Source organism: Ambystoma mexicanum, chromosome 1p (assembly GCF_040938575.1).
Source record: "Ambystoma mexicanum isolate Mex_15411 chromosome 1p, UKY_AmexF1_1, whole genome shotgun sequence".
In the NCBI taxonomy this organism is placed as follows: Eukaryota; Metazoa; Chordata; class Amphibia; order Caudata; family Ambystomatidae; genus Ambystoma; species Ambystoma mexicanum.
The window spans coordinates 751,485,189-751,509,692 of NC_090921.1; the positions used below are offsets into that span (position 1 = coordinate 751,485,189).

At 47.4% G+C, this 24,504-nt stretch overlaps 1 protein-coding gene across 3 annotated transcripts in view; it reads left to right on the forward strand.

Moving 5' to 3' along the window:
- The window catches only part of SNX27 (sorting nexin 27), a 990,538-nt gene that overhangs the window by 196,005 nt on the left and 770,029 nt on the right, over positions 1-24,504 (forward strand). For all 3 annotated transcript variants that reach the window (XM_069650534.1, XM_069650552.1, XM_069650543.1), the window contains exons 3-4: positions 3,994-4,186; positions 7,934-7,998. In XM_069650534.1, the coding sequence (XP_069506635.1) occupies positions 3,994-4,186; positions 7,934-7,998 (258 nt within the window). The remainder of the gene's footprint in view (positions 1-3,993; positions 4,187-7,933; positions 7,999-24,504) is intronic.

The following is a 24,504-nucleotide window of genomic DNA, read 5'->3' on the forward strand; positions in this document are numbered from 1 at the left end:
AAATGAGCCGGGGGTAGATATGTCTTCGGCCGGGGCCTCCCGCTGGAACAGCCTCCCGGCCACTCTAAAGCTTGAGGAGAACCATCTCCGGTTCCGGAAGCACCTCAAGATCTTCCTCTTTGCATCTGTCTTTGCTCCCCCTCTCCCTTGCTGATCTGCTCTCTTGGCACTGTGCATCTGGCCACCCTCCGTCCCCTTGGACCAGATACCTGCTAACACTGCCACCCTTCTGCACTGCCTCCCGGCCACCCTTTGCACTGGGGACTGTATCTGTACCCATACAGTCCCACAGTTACCCATCCCCCCCATTCTTTTCTTTACTGCACTTATCAGACTTACCCATTTCTGCTGCTATAAACACAGCATTTGCCACTTGCTGGCTGCACTACCTTTGTTTATTGCTCAATTATATATTTTATTTGTATTTATTATTTATCTGTTTATCCTCTGCTCTGCACTTTCCACTCTTCCCCTTCCATGCACTTTTCCCCTTTCCCATGCACTTGCACAATCCCAATTTCACTGGACCTAGTAAGATCGTTGTTTTTGTTCTCCCTTGCCTTGTCATGCTCTACTTGTGTACGAGCGCAATACAAATAAAATATATCTTTTGATAAGCTGGACTGGGACTATATCTGTTTGATGTTGACTGTGTTTGGCCCAAACACCAAGAGATTCATCTTGGCAAATTACCAGTATCAATCTACAGCAATAAAAATGGGCTGCTTAAACTAAAAATAACAATCCCGACAGGAACCAGACAGGGAGGCCCCTTGTCCCCCTTGATATTTGCCAGGACTATGGAACCGTTTGTGAATAGGGTCCGATCTACTAATAGGATTAAGGGGATGGAGATTGCTGGAGTTGAATATGAACTATCCCTTTCTTCGTATGATGTGATGGTCACTATATGGGAGGTGAGTACATCTCTGCTTGTGTTGACGGAGGAATAGGAGGCTTTTCGTCTTGCCCCTTGATTTGTGATCAACTAATCGAAGTTTAGTGCCTGAGGTGCGTCGCTGTCTCGTTTTGTGCGGCGTAGGATCTCTGAGATGTGCTCCGTTACTTGAGGTTTCGGATTTCCAACACCATCGCAGATATTTCATTGTAACTGTCCGTTGGTTTTTAAGGGCCTCGTTGAGAACCTGGATAGATGGGATAAGCAGGAACTGACTTAGTTTGATCCCTAGGCTACTATACAATTGCCTGGCATTACCTGGTCAAAATCCCTGATCCCACTTTGCAGAGGCGTCAGGCAAAGATCTTCTAATTCATATGAGGGAAGAAAAAGCACTCGTGCCAAGGAAGGTTCTGTTGAGAATAGAAAGTGGCAGCCTGGGTGTACCTGATGTTCGTGGATATAATTTGGCAGCTCGGATCACATATGTTGACTTGGAAGAGGGAGAGACCTGACGTCAAAGTGGAAACAAATTGAGCAGGTGTGGTCCCAGTCTCCCTTCTCCCAGATCCCCTACCTGCAAATGGCTAAGCATAGGGAGGCATTGCCTATGTTAACCTTGATGAAAACTATGATCAATTACTGGAAAAGAGTGGCTTGTAGATGGGTAGCTCCGTCAGAGATGGTCCCACCAACTCCTATCTGGGATAATCCGGACTTCGAATGGATTGTGTCCTCCAACGTATTCCTCATCCTAGACATGTAATGTCCACAGCTCAGCTGCTTCAGAAAAATATTTCGGCAGAGGGCACCCTGCGTCGATAGTGTCTGGCCGATGTCCCTCTAAGGCCTCCATTGAGGGTGACTTCATCGAATGTTAAAAGTAGCACACACGACACCCGTAGCCTCAATTCAGTTTTTTCCGCCAACTTGTTTGCTTCGTAAAACTCTGTGCACCTCGTGCTTATGTCATCTTCTACCCCGACAACCCCGAAGTCTAGATTTAAGAAGTGTCAGGACTGCGGCTTCAAAATGTCAATCACGGATCTGCATCGCATTTGTCTTTGGTATCTCGGCGAGAGCCATGATACGGACGACTACTCGAAGTGTTAGTCGTTGACTGCTAAATCCTTGCGGGAATGTAAGTGGAAACTGAAGGTAGGAAAGGTATCCAAGCCCCGTAAATCCTGGTCTACTGGACTTTTGTCCGACGAGTCGAGGGGTGACTCTCCTTGGCAGAAGTCCAAGCGGTCACGCTCTAGGAGTGGTTCCCGCCACTCATCCCCGTCGAGGCATTCCAGGAAACGGCACCATCGGTCGCTTTCCTCGTCTTCGTTGGACGCCTCCCCAAAAGGATGGTATGCCCGTCCAAGTAATCGACCCCGGGGCAGTGGGATGCTTTCCGGGTAGCAATGATGAAAATGTTTGATAAACATGGCACTGTTCCGACCGCGCCTTCTGTCGAAGCCGGCAAGGAACGTTCTCGCCCAGATACTCGCGTGCATTCGATCCCGGGTAAACAGTGTGATAAACACTGGGAGCCTTCGTGGCCCTGTTCGGACAAGGCATCGAAAGAATGCTCAAGACGTGCCAAGTCAAGGTCTTCGTTTCCGGCAAAACCTTAGACTCCCTCGAAGCCTCAACGCCATCGGCACTGTGCCCATCGGGTGCGCCTGTCGGGTCCACAACCCCGGTCAGGCCCTCAATGCCGTCAATGCCATATTCTATGCCGTCTGAGCTATTGGTGCCAATTTTCCCAGTGAATGTCCCTGTGCAAGTGGACTCTCTGAGGAAGATTACTGTTAAGTCTTTAAAGCCTGTAGCTGATAGACGGTCACTCCTCTCCCGAGGAAGGTTTTTTAGATCCCTCACTGACATTTATGAGGAGGAGCAATCGGATGAGTATGTTGTCACTTTTGGTCTCCAGTATGGGACCCCTAATGCTCCTGATTGCCTCATTTCAGAGGAGAGTAGGATGGAGGATCTTTGTCAAACCTTGCACAATGCCAGTGGTATTGACACTTCCCCTGAGCTGAAGTCAGGCAAGCCGGACCCAGGGGAGTATGCCGACTCCTCATATCGAAGGCTCATGTCTAGAGTTCAGTATCTGGGCTGGTCCAGGCCTCCTGTGCACTTTGAGCAAGATGTTAGATATTCTGGTTCAGGGTCCGTCTACCGACCCAGTGTTGCCGTTTCCTATGGCTCTTGCAGAAAAGGGTGGCTGCAAATTGCGACGCCCCAGAAGCTACTCTGGCGGTGAACAAGTCTCTGATGAAGAAATACCGCCCATCCGATAGCGACCCCGGCTACCTGTCCACTCACCCCACTCCAGAGTTTGGTGGTCCATGGAGCTACGGCTACCTCGAAGCAGGTGACGTACCCTACAATCCCTCCTGATAGGGGCGATAAGCCTATGGATGGATGGGCACGCTGCTTGTGCCTTAGCACTCTGGAATTGCATTTCATTAGCGACTGAGCATATTCCTGAAGGGTAAGAAAGGGATGTCATTCTGGCTATTCAGGATGGCAATGATCCTCAGGAACGACTACCGTATATCTACAAGTGGGAACAAGATATAGGTGGTGTGTCCTCACTCAGTCTGTTTAGGATCTCTTTAACACTGTGTTCTGGGTTTGAAATTAAGATTCGATGTGCATGAGCAAAAAAACAGCCCCTGGAGCTACCACAACGGAACCAGGAGCTACCAGGAGACGTTACTTTAACTTTTTGCCCAAAATGTATGATCCTTTGTGTTTAAACGTGTATTGTGTGTTTTTTTCTTTTTTGACCCCTCAAATACTCAGTTAATGACACACAACTGTTAAGAGTTGGTATGAGGAGCTAAAAGAAGCTTTTTGTAGCTATTGGTTTCGAGTTAACAAGGCTCTCCTAGGCTAGAAATAGGAGCTAAATAGCTTCCAGCAGTTGTGAACCCTGGTGTTGAATCTTCGGTTATCCTCATAACTCATACAGTGCAATTCAAGTACTATGAAGCTACACAAAGGTAAACTGTCTAAATGTATGGAATATTAAGTAAATAAAATGTTTCCCATTGAATGGGTTTTAATGAGCCCTGCATATTTTCTTTTACTAGGTCTATAATGTTTACATGGCAGGAAGGCAGCTTTGTTCCAAACGGTACCGGGAGTTTGCCATCCTGCACCAGAACCTGAAGCGTGAATTTGCCAATTTCACTTTTCCTCGCTTACCAGGAAAGTGGCCATTTTCCTTATCGGAACAGCAGCTTGATGCACGACGGAGAGGGCTAGAGGAATACCTTGAAAAAGGTAAGCCTATGATTCTAAGGCTGTGATACTAAATTGGGCTGTGGGGTTTGGTGGTAAGGGCATTTACTGAATGGCCAAAGAATTGTCAGCATATTTGAGCCCTTAACTGATTAAGCAGCTTTTGGTTTAGGTGGCAGATGGATTGGGGTATGTCCACAGGCCGGCTGAGTGGGATGGTGTTCTGTGAGTGTGGCCCATTTAGATTCTGGAATGACAAAGTTGTATTGAAATATAGGGGTAATTGAGACTTTGTTTTAGATGACTGGCTACATAGAGCATGACTTGCCAATGTCCTTGTAGGCTGTAGTTACTGTAAAGACTGTTAGGGGGTGTCTGTACTTCCACTCTCTATATGGTAGAGGAGAGGCACAGAAGACCCCAGCCAAGATTCTCTATTTCGGTAGCAATGGACGAGCAATCAAGGCCTAGCTTCTCAGGAGGGGTGATGCAGGCTGGTTCTTAAGTACAGTGTAGTCCCCGAACTCCCACAAAGGAATGTCCACACACTGTATTACTGAAAACAGTCTTTATATAATTAATATTCAAAGGTATGTACAGGATCACAATAACGCACTTTGTACTCGGAAGTCAATAATGATAAATATATACAATTCTAAAGTGGTACCACCAATGTTATCAAATCTCATTAAAGTGCATCAACTGTAGGCTTAAAATGTCACACAGATTAATAACAAGGACACCAGCAATAGAGATAGGAAGGAACGCAAGATGGTTGAAACAGTAGGCAGAATACTGGCCCGTACCCTAGACACAGTTCTGTGTGGAGACCCCCCCCCCCACCTGGGCAACCTGTAAAATAAAGATATATCGCACAAGCCCAGTCCATATGTTCGATAGTCTCACTTCTTCCTATTAAGGTTTCCCCCACACCCTCCTCCACAATGTACCTGGTGGAGTAGAGTTCTCCGACGATGCGTCGACCAATCCTTCTTGAGTGCCTCCCTTTCAGGCGGGAGCCACGGATCGTCGAGAGGTGTCGGAACTTGGCGTTCGGTGTCGGGGAATCGACGGCCCTTCTTGAGTGCCCTCCCTTTAAGGCAGGAGTCACGGGTCGTTGAATGTCCGACGGTGAACAGGGTGAACTACGGCAGGGAAGTGGCAGCTTTGTTCCTAGCGGTGCTCGTCGACGACAGAGCGTTGGCGTCCTGCAAGGAAGAGGCGTGCGGGGCACCTCGGTGACGATAGTTCTGGACCGCAAAGAGATGATGAAAAACTGTGGCCCAGCAAGGGCGTCGAGTCGTCGGCGTCTCTGTGGTCTTTAGGTGGCGGGCCTTCTCCAGCGGGAGACAAGTGGATGACGATGCAGGCGAGAGCGTCCGATCAATGGAAGTTGGAAGTTCTTAGGCAAATGGGAGCACGGCGGCTCCGTTAGGCGACGGCGGTCGTCGACAGTGGTGGACAACAGTCCGAGTGCTTCTCCTTGGAGTTCCGCAGCAGTCCCTGTATCGGGTCGGCAGCCTGTCGAAGGTCTGTCTACCAGGGAGCTTTGGCAAAGACCAGCTGTGCACAATGGTCCCTCGTAGCTCGGGAAGAGGGCGCCTTACCAGGTCCTCTCTGGGTCAGTCCTTGGAAACACGGCAGCCTTCAGATTGCGAGGGAGAGCAACAGCACTCCTTCTCGTCCAGCGGGGTTTCAAGGTCAAGCGTCAGTTACTCCAGTTACTCGTCGTAGTGGACTTCAGCTTCTGAACACGATTCCTAGCAGTGAGCGGTCCCCAGATATACTGTTGATCTCCCATTCATTCCGCTGGGTCACACTCGAGCATCCAATCACGACTAGGGGCATTCATGCAGGCAGGCAGCCAATCGGGCACACGAGGTATTCAGGCCATTCACTTCTCTCCAGACACTCGCAACAAGTTGTGTATTGCACAAATACCAAGCCATTCAACACTCCAAGCTGCAGTCATACCGGTTTCGGGCAGGGTTGTCTCAGTCATTGTGTCAACCACCAGATACTAGACACCCACAACACAGAATGCATATTCGTCGCACACTCTATTCACCCAGGTCCCACCCACAGGAGGTACCCACAACATACATCACCGGGAAGGCTCCAGCTAGTCTGGCCGGGCCTTCACAACACCACCATATATGGCATTTCCACTCAACAGCCAGTCAGGGGGAAGGGACGGAGTCAGGGCTTCCCAGGACTTTGGGAAAACGGGATAATGGGTAATAGAAAGCAAGAGGCCACAGGGGCCATCTTGTTTTCCATCAGGAATCAACTGATCCCAATGGCAGGGCCGGGGTATCCCAAAATGGAGGATACTCCGCACACCTGTCGAATTCAGCATGGAGCTGCCGCCAGCCCATACCCTGCTCTGCGGGCCACCCACAGGTGCCCTAAAACATACACTAGGTGCACAGGGTTGTACACCCACCCATGATTGCCATAAGGGTATCCCACGGGTCCGTTCACCAAACCAAAAGAAAGAGAGCTGCACCACCAGGAGTCCCACATGAACTCCTGCACGGAAAACATGGCAGAACACACGATAAAAAGCAGTAAAGGACAAGGATACGGAGGCCCTGTCCCTCCAATGCATTTCTAGCATCACAGTTACTCATTGCGGTCCTCCTCCAGATATTATGAAGTAAAACTGACCCTTCAAGTTCTATGGTGGCTAGGGATCATAGATGTTGAAGTTCAAAACCTGAGAATGGCCACCTAATGAGTAATTTTTGCCATAGAGTATGGGGTTTAGTGGTTTACTTTCAACCTTCTACCATGTTTCTTTGAACTTGCTGTAAGGTGGCACTGGAACTATTAATTTGCCTTTGATTGCTTGAAGTGCAAAGTGTGATGTTTACACTGTGAAAACCTTGGTTGCATAGCTCACTCATTTGATAACTTATGTGACCTTCATTGCCCTGGGTTGAGGTGCAGGTTTTACTGAGGACTTGTGGAAATTGCAGAGGCTGAATTGCTATTGTGTTTGAAACCTGGGGAGCTTAAGTGCATCATTTGTGTAGAGATGTGGGCTTTGCGATGTGGGACCAAACAGGTTCTCTTCTGTGTGATGGGCTTTATTGCAGGAAATTGGTGAAGATTGATTTCCTAGGTTGACCAATTGGTAGCATTTCAGATTTGTAGTACAAAGGTCCTGTTCTCAGTGCTTGTCTATTCAAGGGAATTATGACCGGAGGATTCTGGTATGGATCACAGGTTGGATTAATGACCCGATTGGTCATGGTGCTCCTTGTTTTGTTATGGTTCTATTGAAGGGTTGGGTAGCATATATTGCACTGGAAAGCATACTCCTGTCCTTGCTTGTTAAATGTCAACCTCACCCTACTTCCAATGTGTTTTGAGTCAAGTTTCACTTTAACTGAGGCGTTATACCCAGTAGTTAGATCGATTTGGGTACATGAATGTGGCAGGGCAAACTATAGAAATGGAGGCAAGTGGCTGTGTAAGTAGTCCTCTTCAATTGTGCAGATTTTTCACTTTGGGTAACTCCAACAGATTTAAACATTTCTTTTAGGGAAATTGTGTTTCCGCTTTGTGGGTTTTCTCTGCCTCAATTTGCTTAAGTTAGTTTAGATTGCCATCCTGTTTGAGATTGGCAGCTTTATTTTGCATCATTCCAAACATGCTTATACAGATCAAGTGTGGGTCTTTGAGGTTAAGGCTGGCTAAAGCAATGGGCAGGCTAGTTTGGCAGTGCTATCCTTATGATATTTGGTACACTGTTGACATGAAGCATTTCTTGTTTATTTTCAGCATGTTCAATACGGGTGATCGGAGAGAGCGACATCATGCAGGAGTTTCTCTCGGAGTCTGATGAGGTAGGAATTCTTGTCTAGACTATCCAATTCAGGACCGATTTTTGAATTTATACATTTTACCAACTGAAGCAAGAAATTAAGCTTAAAGCAACAAATGCAACTTTTCTTAAGACCTAAGCTTCAAAATTAGACCTGCAAATCTGCAAAAGCCCATGTCCATCTGACCTTCTTAGGGCATGTTATAACTTTCACAAAGTCCACAAAAGCGAGCAGCGATTTTTGAAATCTTAAATTGGCCTTGTTCTAGTTGGGGGCAGGTTTCAAAGGTCACTAATTTCATTGAAATATTTGGTAATGGGATAGTATTGTGGTCCAAACATCCATAAAGATGAGCAAGGCAGCATGTTATTTATTTGTGCCTCCATATCTGTTTATTAGCATATAAACGCAGCACACAGCAAGACAATTAGGGTTGGGTACTCTTACTGCAAAGCACAAAATCTAGGGCATATACCTCATTTATTCTAAATACATTTCTTTACATGCATCCACAGCATTCAGTGAGCAGGGACCCAGAAAGATATTTTGATATCCTGCAGCTGCTGCTGTAGCCAAAGCATCCTAGCCAGACTTCCCTCTGGTGCATCCTGTAAATGCTCCTGTAGCTAATCTAGACTCTAGAGGGCAGACACATTTGTTTTGAGGCATGAAGACCCAAATTGGCAAAGTCAATGGAGAGATTAAATGTTGAAATGAGAATCGGATGTGGGATCCCCTGGTAGAGGTCCACTGAGTGCTTACACAAAGGAGAAATTTCGGAATGGGCCCTACTTAATACGTGCAATTAAAGGTTACCATCAAAGTTATTTGACTCTGTATATTAGGTTACTCTGGCCTGCCCAAGATTTGGATTAAAAGGTGCTTTCTTCCACATGTAGGAATGTAAAATGCCAATGTAATTTTGAGAAGAGGTAGTAGGATAATATCAGTTTAGGATTTAGTATATTGGGATGCTTTATTGATGGTTTCTTTTAAAAATCTGGATGCTTGTGCAATGAATTGAAGTTACTTATCAAATTTAATTTCATCAGTTCTATGTGCCTTTTAAAATAGAGACCATATAATCTGCTCTCCTGCACTATTTATCTTGGGTAAATGTTCTCTTTTAGGCACTACCTAAAATGGACTTTTGACCGGCAGGGCCTGTTGAACGTTTCATCCCACTTGTTCCTTTCAACCGAAATCACGTTTCCCAGTCTTCTGCGGGTGTCTCACCAAGAGTGCGTCACATATGTGCCTGCATGAAGCCTGTTTGAGCCTGGGCAACTGGGGCACTGTATTCTGCCTCTCGGTTTTCCCATTTAACTCCTTTGTGTTAGGTCAGTTTTGAAGGTCCTACAGATCCCCAGGTAATCCCTAATGCTTTCTTCAGTTAACAATGTCTTCCTCACCATTACAAACATTTGCACCAGTCTCCAGGGTGTTAAATATGCCTGTATGGCTCGAAAGTAAACCTGTGCCCACTGGTTTTGTTTGACCGTTGCACTGTCACCGCCTCTAGGAAAATACCATGTATGCCTCTGCAAACAGTAGAAGTAAATATATCTCCACTTTAATGCGTACCTTTAGGCACCTGGTAGATGTGATGTGGATGTAGAAGCTAACCACACACTAGGTTCCTTACCCACAATCGTTTCACTACAAAATAGTTATTAAACTTCCTGATCCCGTAGCATCCTGGAACCTACGTAGACCAGCCAGTTACAAGGCACTATACATTCCCACTGATTCTTCATTTAGTAATATGCATATTCCTACGTCCTGTCCCCTTTCCTCCATACTTGTGGGTCATTCCGTCCATCGGGGCGGGCCCGGAGCTCTTTCTAAAGCATCAATAAATAAACTTTTTTGCCCTTTTATTTTTATGCTGGGCCACCGGACGTGACTTTAGCCCTGCCTTCCTGAGCTCTGCCCCGCGCATCGCCTTTCAGCCCTTTTTACCGCGCGGTCGGGGTCGTATGCACTTGCCTCTCGGGGAATATTTGTCTTCCTTTGTCCTTCATTTTTCTTCTCCGGTTCGACAGTCCTCTTTCTTTTTATCTATGCCAGAGCATCTGGGATTTGTGTCCTGTTCATCGTGCAAACGTCGCTTCGCAAGGGCTGATTCCCACTCTTTGGCTGGAGTGCATAGGCCAGGAACACTGGTGGGACTCATTCTTCTACTGCGACTCCCTTTCCGCCCGGACACTCCAGCATCAGCTTGTCAAGTGGGAGGAGGTATTCCATCGAATTCCTCCACCACATTTACAGCAGTTAATTGAAGAAAAAAGGATGCGACCGGTAAGTTCGTTCCTTTTTAGAGCACCCTGGCCAGGGGACTCCTTCCCGGGGTCTTCGTGTACAGGAGGGGCTCAAGTGGCTCTGTTACCAGGGATCTCCCTAAGGTGTCCCAAAAGGGATCTTAGCGGCACTCTGGCGTTTCCTCCGAGGTCCCCCTTTTGGGGGCTAAAGTTAAAACCAGTACTTCTGGGGCCGTTGTCACGGAAGTCGGTCCTGAGGTTTCCACATCTGGAACTGTGTACAGAGTCTCGGCTCGAGCTTCCTGTTAAAGTGACGAAACATACCAGGGTTATCTCAGAGGTTCCTCATCTTGCTGCTATATCGAAGACCAGCAAGATTGGGGGGCCCACATTGAGGGCTCAGGCTTCAGTGTGTGACTCTAAACCTTCCCACACTTGGGCCTCTGGTCGAACCGATTCTGCTGAGGGGGAAAAGAAGTTGGTTAAACCTTAAGTCTTGGAGTACCGGGTCAGCCAAGGTTCCCTCACTGAGGGCTAAATACAGCAGACACTAAGGGGTCGCAGAAACACTCGAAGTCCGCTTGCTAGCACCGGCTCACAATGCTAAAATGTATCAAAAGTCCCCGGATTCCCCTGTGGTGACCAGTCTCGCTTACACCTGTGACGCACGTCACCTCAGGCGGTAACAAAATGGCGGTCCAGCCCCCATGGTACACGGTGGCCATTTTGTCTACCTCTCACACCAAATTTGACAACGGCTGGCACTGAGGGGCCTGTCTTTGGGGCTGAGCAGCCTTTTCCACGTTTTGTCAACCTGTTCTGCCCTCCAATGGATTGGCATGCTCGGACTCCGCTGCCGCACAGTCTCGCTCCCTCTTTATGTGGCTCCAGTTGGTGGAGGGCCATCCTGGCAACCATCCTCTTTACGATCCTGGGGGTATGCCCTCTCCGAGCGGCCTCTACCCACTCCAGTGCCTTGACATTCTGAGGATGCGTTTTTTGGCAAGTTTCAGATGCTTATGCATTGTGATCCTATGTAAGGGTACTTAAGGATTTATTTAAGGATATTTATCCTAAGCCGCCTTAACCGGCCCCTGCTCTGGTAAGCCCTCTTCAGGTCCCGCTAGGGCCACCTCCTCCACCACTTCCCGTGGGGCTTCCTCTTCCACTGCCGCCTCTGCCTCCATTTTCTCCTGTGGGAAAGACTCCTGTTGCACAGTCAACCCTGCCCTTGGGGCCTGAGGTGCCACACGCGGTGTATCAGGTTTCTACTCTCGCCTCACTGGATGAGGATCAAGCCGACCAGGACAGCGACGCCCCGTCCTCCTCTATTAGAGCCTTTCAAGACTGGGTTGTGGATATGATGGTGTTGCTAGACATCCCAATATCTGAACCCCCGGCTCCACAAGAAGGGGTGCTTTCTGGAGCCTTTACTCTTGTCGACACTGGCCTGTTCCTTCAAAAGGATGTCCTGGCCGGAGCCCACAAGGTCTGGGAAAAACTTCATTCCAGGCAACGCCTAAACAAGAAAATTGACACTCGCTGCACGCGCCTGAAGACTTATCCTTGTCTGCATGTCCACTCCACTCAACAACGAAGCTGGAAGCAGCTATGTTCCAGTCAAAGCCGGCATCTACATCCTCCACTACAGCATCTCAGATCCTTTCCAAGGAGGATAAGCTTCTTGATGCCATTGGGGAAAAAGGTATTTTCCAATTGCGTCGGGCTAATACCAAGCTTATCCTGGCGGCTACTAATGTCAAGCTGTGAAGTGAGCTTGCCAAGTTCCAGGAATCTGTTCTTCCTGATGGGCTCAAAGACTTGAAGGGCAGTTTATCTGATGCCAGAGTTCTGGAACAGCATCTACTGGAGGCCGTGGTACATCATGTGGACACTCCGGCTCAAGGCCTTATGGTTGAAGTAGACCTCTCCTGCCAGCTGTAAGTAAGGGCTATATTTAAAACCGGCAAGATCGAGGGGCCTTTGAGGGTTCTGGCTACTGGGGGTTCGGGGGGGGGGGGAGGTGACCCGACCCTAAGTCTTCCCACAGACAGTCCTGTGGTCGTAATGATCCTGCTGAAGGGGCAAAGACTCTAAGTCTTCAAGCACTGGCCCTGCCGAGGTTCCGTCACAGAGGGCTAATTTTTCTGCAGAAGCCAAAGGAGCTCAAAAGTGCTCTAGATCAGCCAGTACTAGCTCTGCCGAGGTTCCGTCGCAAGGCTAAAATAGATTTGTTTTTAAAAATCCCTCAAACCCCTGTGGTGACAATGGTAACAGTGATACCTGTGATGCAGTTTACCTCAGGCAGTGACAAAGTGGCGGTTCGAGCCACGTGGAATCGGCCATTTTGATGAGCTTTTTCACACCAACATTCTCACCGATTGGTGCAGATGGGCCTATATTTGGGGGCGAGTAGCATTTTCCACAGAATGTGGACAGTAGGAATCCTTTCTGCCCTCCAATGGATTGGCGTGCTGTTTCCGCTGCCAGTCTAGCCCCCTCCTGCGTGTCATCCTTTTCAGCTGCAAATCTCAAACTCTGGAAGGAGCTCCTGAATTTTCAGGAATGTATCCCTCAGGACAGGCTGGAAGATTTGAAAGAGGGCCTATCCGATGCCAGAGTTCTGGCTCAGGACCTGATGGAGGCCACGGCCCATCATGTAGAAACTTGTGCTCGGGGCCTTATGGTTGTAGTAGACGCATCCCGCCTAACGTGGTTGTATGCTACAAAGTTCTCGAAGGAGGTTCGGGATAAAGTATTTGATCTTCCCTTCGAAGGTAAAGAGCTGTTCCACTCCTCCACCAATGAGGAACTCCATAAAACAAAGGCAAGCACCAAATGGCTAAATCTTTGTCGGTCCTTGCCAAACCCCCAGCTAAAGTGGCCTATACTCAGAGGTTAGGGACCCAGACAAGGTCCTTCTCAGGTTTTAGAGGGTCCCAGGAGCGTCCAGCACGCCGGACAGGAGGCTCCTCTGGTGCACATCTGCGCAAGCAGCAAATGCAAAGTGGCTGCTTTTTCTCTTGGTCATCAGCCTCCTCTTTGGCAACAGGTAGTCCTGCCTCCAATAAGTCATCTCGGTCACACAAGACTCCTGTCGGAGGACGTATATCGTCTCATCTGGAGGCATGGCAGACAATCGCAGAAGACCAATTGGGACCACAAACACTGGATTTTCCTCAGAGGTTCCCCATCTGGGGGCTAAGACTAAGCCCTACATTTCTGGGGCTGCTTTAACCGGGGCGATTCACTTTATTTCTCAATCTCGTACTTAACGTACCTGGCCTAGTCTTGATGTTTCCTGTCAAGTGACTAAAAGTACTGGTTAAAACCCAGAGGCTCCCCAATCGGGAGCTCTTTCAAAGACCAGAGGGGTCGAGGAGCTCCATTTAGGAGCACTGGCTACCCGGCGTGCCCCTAAGCTTTACCACACAATCTTGTGGTTGTATCGTTCCTGGTGAGGGGGAAAAAAGGGGGACAAAGGCCCTAAGCCTTCAAGCACCGGCCCTGCTGTGTTTTCCTGACTGAGGGCTAATTCTTCTGCAGAAACCAAAAGGGCTGAAAAGTGGTCCAGGTCTGCTAGTACCGGCTCTGTCGAGGTTCCCTGTCAAAGGGCTAAAACCAATGGAAAAGCCCCTGAAATCCCTACAATGGCCTTTCTAAAACCTGTGACACAGATCACTTCAGGCAGTGACAAAATGGCATTTCAACCCATGCGGTCTAAAGTGGCCATTTTGACAAGCTCTTCTACACCAACGATGCCGAGGGGGGTTTTACACATTCTAGACGTCAGATATGCTCTGACGTTTTACCTCGACAGAACAAGCAAACTTAGAAGTTCTCCACATCTTTTTGTGACTTTTGGTGACCCAAAAGGGAAACCAGCCTCGAAAGAGTCCATCTCTCGTTGGATAGCTTCATGTATTTCCGAGGCCTTCAAAATTCAAGGCCTTCAGCCCCAAAGGGCACTCATGCACATCTGGTCCGTGGCAAAGCGGCTGCTGTTGCTTTCCAAGAATACGTCCCTTGGGAGTCCATAAGCAACGCTGGTACATGGGCTTCCCCCATTGGCTTTTTGCAGACATTGTCTTGATTTGAGCTCCCGGGTTGATGCCCAATTTGGCCAGGCCGTTCTTAAGAATTTGTTCCAATAAGGGATTTTCCATCACCCGTATTTCCTATGGTCTGTGCTTTGCAATCTCCCACAAGTGTGGAGCAAAGGGGACGACGTGTTAGAGTACGACAGTTACTCACCGTAGTGACTACCTTATTCCTAGTCCGTAGTCCCCTTTCCTCCATACGCCCGCCCGCCGTCCCCTCTAATAAGTATCCTCTATTGTTGCTAAATGGTCCTTGACCTGGCGATAGAAAAGGACGGAAGGGCGATGCTCAGGAAGGCAGGGCTACAGTCATGTGCGGTGGCCCCTTGTAAAAAATAAAAGGAGGCCAAAAATGTTTTGATGCTTTAAAGTGCTCTGGTCCCGTCCCGATGGATGGAATGTCCCACAAGTATGGACGAAAGGGGACTATGGACTAGGCGTAAGGTAGTAACTTTGGTGAGTAACTTTGCCATTACACAAAACCGAACACCCCGGAGAGCTTCCCATCTTGCCCCCCTCAAATCCCTTTATCACTCTGCTATATGTACTTTCTTGCCATGACTCCATTTCCAACGCACTATTGCCTATCACGGAGACATGGCTCCACCTAGCAGCCGGTCCCACAATAGCTCTAGCCACCCCGGATAACTACACCATCATCTGAGCCGACAGAAAAAATTGAATAGGAGGAGGAATAGCAATTATTGCGAAATCCACCCTAAACATCAGAGAAGTAACTAGCACAACCCTACCTTCAGCCGAACTCCTATCCGTCAAACTCCCATTATCTGACACCCAAACTATCCTCCTCCACATTATATACAGACCTCCAGGACCCCCCTCCGCCTTTGAAGAAGATATCTCTCTCTTACTCACTACCAACCTGAAACCTAAATCTCAAATCATCATTATGGGCGACTTCAACTTGGGACTTAATGACCCCAATGACAATCAGGCCACCTCCATTAATGACACCATTACTCATCTAGGCCTCACCCAACACATTAATAAACCTACACATACAAAAGGAAGCTCCTTGGACTGGCTTGCAGACGCCAACTGCAACCTCTCACTGACCGACATCACTCCTTGTGCTTGGACTGACCACCACCTTATTACCTTCTCTCTACCCAGATCCATACCATCTACCACACTACCCACTAGGTTACCTCAAATAATCTCCAGAAATAACCGCAACATCACTATAGAGAACCTTAGACCTCTTCTCGTGCCCATCAGTAAAACTAATCTACCTACGCAAAATGACAACCCATCAGCCATTGTAGACCTATACAACAATACCCTAGAACTAGCTCTCAACCAGATAGCTCCTCTTAAACAACGAAAAGCCAAACCCCTTGCCCACTCCAACAAATGGTTCTCAGCAGAATTAAAGGCTCTCCGCAATATCAAAAGAACTGCAGAAACTAGCTGGAGAAAAGCCCCTCCTCTTTCCACTAAGGATAAGTTCACCTCCGCAGCCTCCACCTACAAATCCGCCATCTTGAATGCTAAAAAAGAGATCTATAACATGAGAATATAAAACGCCAAATCTGGCACTAAAGAACTATTCTCTATACTAGGGGAACTCGAATCACCACTGCCTCCAGAGGACTGCATTAAAGACCAGGCCTGGTGCAATAATATCCAGCTGGCCCTCGCTAATAGAATTGCCCTCCTAATAACTAAGATAGAAGCAAAAAAAGCCAACCTTGCCTCCAAGCAGAATCCCATCAGCATAATAAACCACACCACCCCCAATTGCCCTTCCTTCCACTTCTCACCAGTCACAGAAGAGGAAGTAATCCAGATAATCGCCAGTCTCAAACCATCCAACTGCAAAGGTGACATTTGTCTCGCCTCGGTCATCAAAGACGGGGCTAATGAGTTAGCCCCTCTCATCACCTCCTTGATCAACGCTTCCTTCAAAAACTCAGTGGTCCCCAATAACCTTAAAGAAGCGTGGGTCCTACCCCTGCTCAAAAAACCCAACCTAGACCCCAACGTCCCCACAAATTACAGGCCCATCACCAGTGTCCCATTTCTCCTCAAAATCTTAGACAGGGTAGCCTACCTCCAAATACAACATTATTTGGAAGACAACAACCTCCTAGGCCTGCGACAATCCGGCTTTAGACCAAGGCACGGGACTGAAACTGCCCTCTTGGATCTAAAAATCCAAATGGATGATGCCAAAGATAAGGGCAAACTGGCCATTTTGCTCTTGTTGGATCTATCTGCTGCCTTCGATCTGGTTGACCACCAGACCCTCACTCGACACCTCTCCTCGGCTGCTGCATTCTCTCAGAATGCCACTAAGTGGATCCAGTCATTTTTGTCTGACAGGTCGACTAGGGTCCTTGCCCCCACCGCGGCTGTGGACCCTATCCCAATCACATGTGGAGTGCCCCAAGGCTCCTGCATTTCCCCCAAACTTTACAATATCTTCACAAAGCTCCTCTTTGACCGTCTTGACGATCTGGGTGTCAGCTACACTAAGTATGCAGACGACACCCAGGTCCTCATCACTCGAACTGGCAGCTATGAAGAGGATGCTGCAAAGCTTAATTAAATGTACTTAGAAATCCAAGCCTGGATGGCCACACACACTTTGCCTCAACAACGATAAGACAGAACTGCCCATCGTAGGCTCCCAGGCTCGCCTCAACAAACTAGACCAAAGGTATCAATCCTTTACCATTGACGGCAACATCATAAAAGTCTCCAAAGAGGTCAAAACACTAGGTGTGTACCTCGACTCCACCTTGTCACTAAAAAAAACAAATCAACTCCACCATCTCAGCCACCACCTACACCAATAAATTGATCAATGCCTGTAGGCCTTTTCTCTCCACCTCTAGTTGCCTCACCTTATCAATAGCGTTGATATTGTCTAAATTAGACTATTGCAACACACTCTACCTAGGCACTACCACAAAATACTTGAACAGGCTCCAGATCCTGCAAAATAATGCACTTAGATGTGCCCTTAACCTCCCGCGCAAGGCTCGCATATCCACGGCCAGCAAAGAAGTCCGCTGGCTCCCGATCCATGACAGAATCAAGCTAAGAACCCTGGTCATCACCCGTAAGTGCATGTCACGCACCGCCCCTCGCTACCTCTCAGACAAATTGGCTAGACATTGCTCCACTAGACCCACCAGAACCCCTTACCTGCACCAACTAAAGATCCCCAACTATAACCTAAAAACAGCAGGAGGTTCAAGCTTCCCAGTGCTCGCAGCACAATGCTGGAATACCCTCCCTCTTGCAATTAGATCGGAAGCCGCATTCTGGCCATTCAGAGCCATGGTGAAATCATGTTAACTAGCCTAAACATCCAAACTCTCAATGACCCGTTCGGCCAGCTGCCGTTCGCCACCATGTAGTAATGTTCACCCTGGCTTTATCCGATTCAGGACCACCCTGTAACCCGGTTCTCACTCTCCACTGTAACTATCTTGTACACTGTTCTCTGTATACTTTATTCTTGTATGTAACTACTCAAAGCCTGGACTAATGTATGCTCTGACTGGTGTATTAAGGTGTTTGTGTAACGATATGTAACTCTGCTGTGCACATGATTATGCGCCCAGCTACCTGAGGGTTCGGACGCGCTTTATAAATAAACAAAACTAAACTAGGTTGACTTCCTTTCCACTCCCAGCTTAAATTTCACTTCCTTTGTCTTGTCTTTAAATCTCTTCATAACCTTGCTCCTTCTTACCTCTCTTCTCTCCTCTCATTCTATAGCCCCTCTCGCTCGCTTCGTTCTGCGGATCTCTTCTTACTTTGTTCTCCCACCACCATGTGCCTCTTTTCGTTTCCGCTCCTTTCAGCTTCTTGCCCCCTTACACTGGAACTCCCTACCTCTCTATCCTCTCCTCCACCACCTACTCCTCTTTCAAAGAACTTCTTCTTCATGCCCCTCCCTGATACCTTCCCCTTCTCTCTATCCCCTCCCTCTTCTATCCTCTCTGCTCTCCTTATCTATATCTTTTCTCGTCTCTACTGTGATCCCCCTCCTTTGTTGCTCATTTCACTTATTACTCTCTCCATCTTGATCCTTTGCTAGCCCCCTCCTCTCCCTTCTTACTTACAAATTGTTCTAAATGCCGATTTTATGGTTTGATTCATGTTTACTGTTTTGCTTCTACAGTTACATGTTTTATGTATTACTGGTTATCTGTAAAGCGCCTTGGATTAAGGCGCTATATAAAACAATATAAAAACAAATACAAACCACATAAGTGCACAACTGCCCTCATTAATGTTTAACTACCCAAACACGCCCAGGAAATTTTAGACCTCACAACTAAAACACTCTAAATTGTCTAGCACTTGGTTACTGACCCATTCTGGTCCCTTCCTCCTGTTGGCACTTCCCAGTGGTAATTCGATTAAATATGTCAAACGATCCTCAGGGAGAGGTAGTGAGTTAGCCTTTATTCACATGTTGTCTCTCAATTTGGCAGTTAGACCTTTCATACGTATTGAGGGCGGCGAAATACTGTGAGAAACATCTTATTCAGAAATTCACTGCATTTCACATTATTATTGCAAAAGTGGCCCACTAATAAAATTCAGAGGGTCTTTTACTTAGTCATATTGGGTGATTTTATATTGGGTTTGACAACCCATCCAATACACAAGCTGAAAATCTAAGGGCCAGTTTTCTCAGTTTAGGCTTCAATCAGTTCGAGACAGTACTTCTAGTAAGGGTGGAATTCTAGATTGGATCTTACATCAAAACCTTGGTCACAAACGTTATGCTCTAACCACAAAGCCATATTTTTCCTCTATGCACCCGTTGGAATTCCAGATTAAAACTGGTTTGTTTCTCACTCCTTTTAGAGACTATTGTCAGCTGATTAAAGAGAAAGTGCTCCCAATGTTTTAAAGTTTGAATCAACTTGATTAGTCTCAACATACATCACTTGAAGTCTCATTAGTACCATTAGCAATTTAGTTTATTCACTAGACCCATTAAAGTGCAAATCTTTACAGAAAGTCCGAACACAGAATGCCCAGTTCTCCCCTTATCTTAGAAGTTTAAAAGTCCAAATTGGGTAACTTGAACGTAAATGGCATAAGAACCCAACATCTACATTAAACCTAGCACTCCAGGTCATGTGCAAACAATAGAAGATCTCAATCCTGAACGAAAATAAGATGCCAATCTAATCGATACTGCAAATATTGCACCCAAGAAACTATTTCAAATCTTGGCCAACCCATATCCTCTAACCAATCCAGTTACCCATTTATTTCCAAGGAATCTTGTAATAAGCTTCACATTCTAAACATCAAAAATCATTTATATTTCGACCAATAACGAGCAATATAGGAGTACTGCAGTTCTCATTACAAAAAGCGATACACCAACTTCCCCGTCACACGACAGACAGAAAAGAAACTTGATTGAGGAAACTAAATTGGAACGCTTTATTGCTAATATACAGAATGCGCAGCCCTTCTCTCCTCTCTCTCTGATACCCCCAGAGTAGGTTGTTGCAGCAGTATATAAAATGTACCTTATCTTTTACCCTGAGGATTCTTGTCCTATTATAGTGAAGCAGCACATTGAGGCTCTGGCCTCTTTTTGTCACACAATTCATCATGTGTTCTTTTTCCAAAGATCTAGTTCTTCAGGAACTTAAATACATTTGGACCGCATCAGTGTTGCTAAAGCCGCCTTTAGATTAGTAACAATAGGCTAATAATATACCTATTTTTAAAGTACCATTTCTTCTGAAAATATTGGGCACAATGGCAACCTACCAATTACAGTATCATTTGGACGAAAACCTCATCTGAGGTGATTTTTGAATCTGGTTTTAGGCCAAAGCGTAGTACCGAACTAGCATTGTTAGTTAAGGAAGAATTGCTTCAGTTCCTTGATTGATGCCATGATGGGATGCTTATGCTCCTTGAACTCTCAGCTGCATTTGCAATTCTTGTCCACCCCTCCTTTCTCTGACGATTGAGGTGGCAGCGATGACACACAAGGCTAAATATTGAATAGTAACGTTCCGTAGCAATCAAAGTAATACAGTATGCGTGGTAACGCATTCATAAAATTATGCTACCTCAAATTTGGGGTCCCCAAAGGAGCCTGCCATATATTTCTTTTGAACCTCTTCACAATATATTCGGTGGCAGCAGTGAAACGGACCAGAACCTGTCCTGGTGTGGAGGGCTTGACCCAGCAGATATGGTGAGACTGCAGGAGAGGCGAATTCAGAGTCTGGCCTGTATCTCCAGAGGAAATTACCCGAACTGGGATGTGTCCAAACTACTGTACCTAGCCAGTATGCCATTAAAGGGCTAAGAACTGCACAAACTGGTGGATTCGCAGCAAAAATCTCCTTCAGCAGGACCTGCATCCTACTCATTGTAAAACCGGAAACCAAGACCGTGCAATAGTCTACTTTTCAAATTGATTGTGTCCTCCCACGTATTCCTCATTTTATGATGATTCGTTATCTCCAGCTTTGCTGCTTCAGAAAAAAAATTCTCGGCAGAGGGCGCTGTGCTCGAGGTTGTGGCGTCGATTGTCCCTCGACGGTCTCCGTACCGTGTCGACATCACTGATGGTATAAGTAGCTTGAGCCGTGCCCGTTGCTCCAGTTCCGTTTTTCCGATCGCTTTGCTATCGTGAACGGCGCGCTCCAAGATTTTCTTTGTGAAAATGTCATCTTCTTCGACTCCTTCGACACCCAAGACTGGGTTCAAGAAGTGTATTGATTGTGGATCGAAAATGTCGATCACGGATCCTCTCCGAGTTTGTCTCTGGTGTCTCGGTTCTAGTCACCGAACCGACGACTCTGGTTCCTACAAGTCCATGACCGAGAAGGCCCTTCGTGAGAGGAGAGGTAAACTGTCGATGGGGAGGGAAGCCTCTAAGAAGGCTGTGTCCAAAAAGCATAAGAAAGCGACCGATTCGAAAGAATCGGATCGACATAGGCACCCCAAGAGATCTCGGTCTAGGAGTAGATCGAGACACTCTTCCTCCTCGTCAAAAAAACTGAAGAGGAGACATAGATCTCCCTCATCATCATCGTCGTCATCTTCTGAGTCGACCGAAGAAATTCGATGTCCGACAAAATCGGATTCCCCCAGAAAATGGGAGGAATTCTTTAAAAAGATGATGGAGGTTTTCGAGAATGCGGCCTCGACCCCCTCGAAAGAACCTTGGAAGAGCCATTCCTCTAAGGTCGCTCCATTGGATGACAAAGAGAAGTCGAGAACTACCTTGGTAAAAGGCAGTAGTATCGAAGATACTCGAGTCGACGCCAAGTCGTCGAAGGCTCCTCGAGGGTCGAGCACATCTCCGGTGCCTCATAAAAAGCTCAAGTCACCGAAGGCTTCGAAGGCTTCGACGCCATCGGCGTCGACTGCTTCGGCAGCGAAGCCAAGAGCGTCTTCGACACCTGTATCGAAGTCTTCTTCAAAGTCTTCGAAGTTCCCGTCGACAACCTCAAAGGATTTTTCTATTCCTTCGAAGGAAATTGTTGAGGAAGAAAGGAGATTTACTCTGTTGCCCAGAACAGACTTTTTTAAAGCTATGTCCTCAATTTATGAGGAATCTGGCTCGGAGGAAGACTAAGTCACTCCCTTTTGGAGTTTCATATGGCACAAGACAAGTTCCTGAGGAACTCATTGATCAGGAATCTAGAATGAGAGACCGGAGTGATACTCTACACTCTGCTAGTGGAATTGCCTCCTCCCCAGAGTTAGAATTTGCCAAACCTGACCCTGCAGAACATGCAGACTCCGGGTACAGAGGTCTTATGAACAGAGTAGTAGAATACATGGGTTAGGTTAACACTTCACCCGTGTTTGAACAGGACGACATGACAGATATAATTGTCAAAGTTACCCAAAAAGACCCAGTTCTCCCCTTTCATAGGGCTCTTCAGAGAACAGTAGAAAAAAATTGGGAAAATCCTGATAGCATTGCTGCTACAAATAGTAATTTCCCAAAGAAATACAGACCAGCTGGTACGGATCCTGAATATTTAAACAGGCATCCGACTCCAGAAAGTCTGGTTATTCAGGCTGCATCCACAGCAAAACAAACTGCATATCCCACTATCCCTCCGGATAGAGAGGACAAGAAAGTTGATGCCTGGGCCTGTAAAGTTTTCACTTCAGGTAGCATGGCCCTGAAATCGACAAATGTCACCTGTACCCTGGCCAGGTTTACCGATACCCTGTGGGATTGTATTTCGGCGGCGGCTGAGCATATTACGGAAAGGCTCCCTGAATATAGTCAAAGACAGAAAGGAGGCAATGGGAGAATGTCTCCAGTCTGGACTGGATACTGCTGATAGCATCAGCAGATCCATGGCTACAAGCACTGTGTTGCGCAGATTTGCGTGGTTGAGGAAGTCTGGGTTTGCACAGGATGTGCAATCCAGACTCCTTAACATGCCCTTTGATGGCTCGAGGCTATTTGGCAGTAAGGCTGACGAAAGCCTAGAAAAACTCCAGACCTCGAAAGCGGCAGCTAAATCTTAGTGCCTCCATGCACCAGCCTCAGAAAACCTATTCAGGATCTTCTTCCTGGAGAGGTCGTTCTTTTCGCTACTACTCCTCATTTGGTAGAGGAAGAGGACAGGCTTCCCAAAGAGGCAGAAAGAATTTCCCTCGTGGTGGACGAGGAAGAGGTGCGAAATCAGCCTCAGGAGCGGCATCTTTGCCCTCTGCCACTCCTGCAGCCGCCTCCAAATCTCGGAGACCTTGCTCCACAAGACACCAGTGGGAGGCAGGATCTCTCAACATCTGAAGGAATGGCGAGGCATTACCTCAGATGTTTGGGCACTGGAAACAGTAGCTCAAGGTTACTGTCTCCCCTTTCTAAAAAGGCCTCAATCATCCACCGGGAGCCAACTCAGTAAAAATTTCAGACCCGCTCCTGTTGCAGGAAATTTTAACCCTGCTAGAGAAAGGTGCCATAGAACAGGCACCTGTAGCGGAGAGGAACAGGGGTTGGTACTCATACTTTCTCATCCCAAAAAAGGACAGAGGATTGAGACCCATCTTGGATTTAAGAAACTTGAAAAAGTTCCTCAGGAAGGACAAGTTCAAGATGGTGACCCTTTCTCAGATCCTTCAGGCTCTACAACTCCAAGACTGGTTGGTATCATTGGACCTTCAGGATGCTTACTTTCATGTGCCAATCCATCCAGGGCACAGAAAGTACCTGAGGTTCGCGGTTGGCAATTCTCATTATCAGTTTTCTGCCATTCGGGTTGACCTCCGCCCCGAGGGTTTTCACCAAACTAATGGCGGTTGTGGCAGCGAGTCTCAGGAGAGGGGGGGATTCACGTCTACCCCTGCCGGGACGATTGGTTGATCAGAGCACGTTCTCCAGAACAGACTCAGGAACATCTTTCGATCACCTGCCACTTCCTTCACAAACTGGGCTTCTCCCTCAATTTCAAGAAGTCCCACATGATACCATCCCAAAAGCTCCAATTTATCGGAGCAGTCTTGGACACTTCTCGGGAAAAGCCTCGCCTCCCGAGGTGAGAGCTCTCCACATTCTGCAGATGGTAACAAAGTTCCAGAATGCCCAATGTCTACCGGCCTTCGATTTTCTCAGGTTGCTAGGCCTCATGGCATCCTGCATTTTCCTAGTACCAGAGGCCAGAATGAGATCCCTTCAATGGGAACTCAGTGGTCACAGTTCTCAGGGAATATGTCAGATCTTCTGCAAGTCCTGAGCGCAGTTGCTCAGGATCTACTTTGGTGGGCTTGCAACAACAACATTCTCGAGGGGGAATCCTTTTGGCAACCATGGCCGGAGATGACCGTAGTGACGGACGCCTCACTCACGGGGTGGGGAGCACACACCAATGATCTGACAATCAGCGGTCGATGGTCTCCTTCGGAGTCCAAACTACACATCAACCTATTGGAGCTGAGGGCAATCAGACTAGCGCTGAAGGCCTTTCTGCCATCTGTACAGGGAAAGAATGTTCTGATAATGATGGACAACGCAGTGGCCATGTACTACCTCAACAAGAGAGGAGGAGTAGGGTCACTACCACTGTGCAGAGAGGCAATGCAGCTCTGGTTCTGGGCAATACGAGAAGGAATCTCTCTATCGGCAATTCACCTAGCCGGAGAGCAAAACACGGCGGCAGACGCTCTGAGCA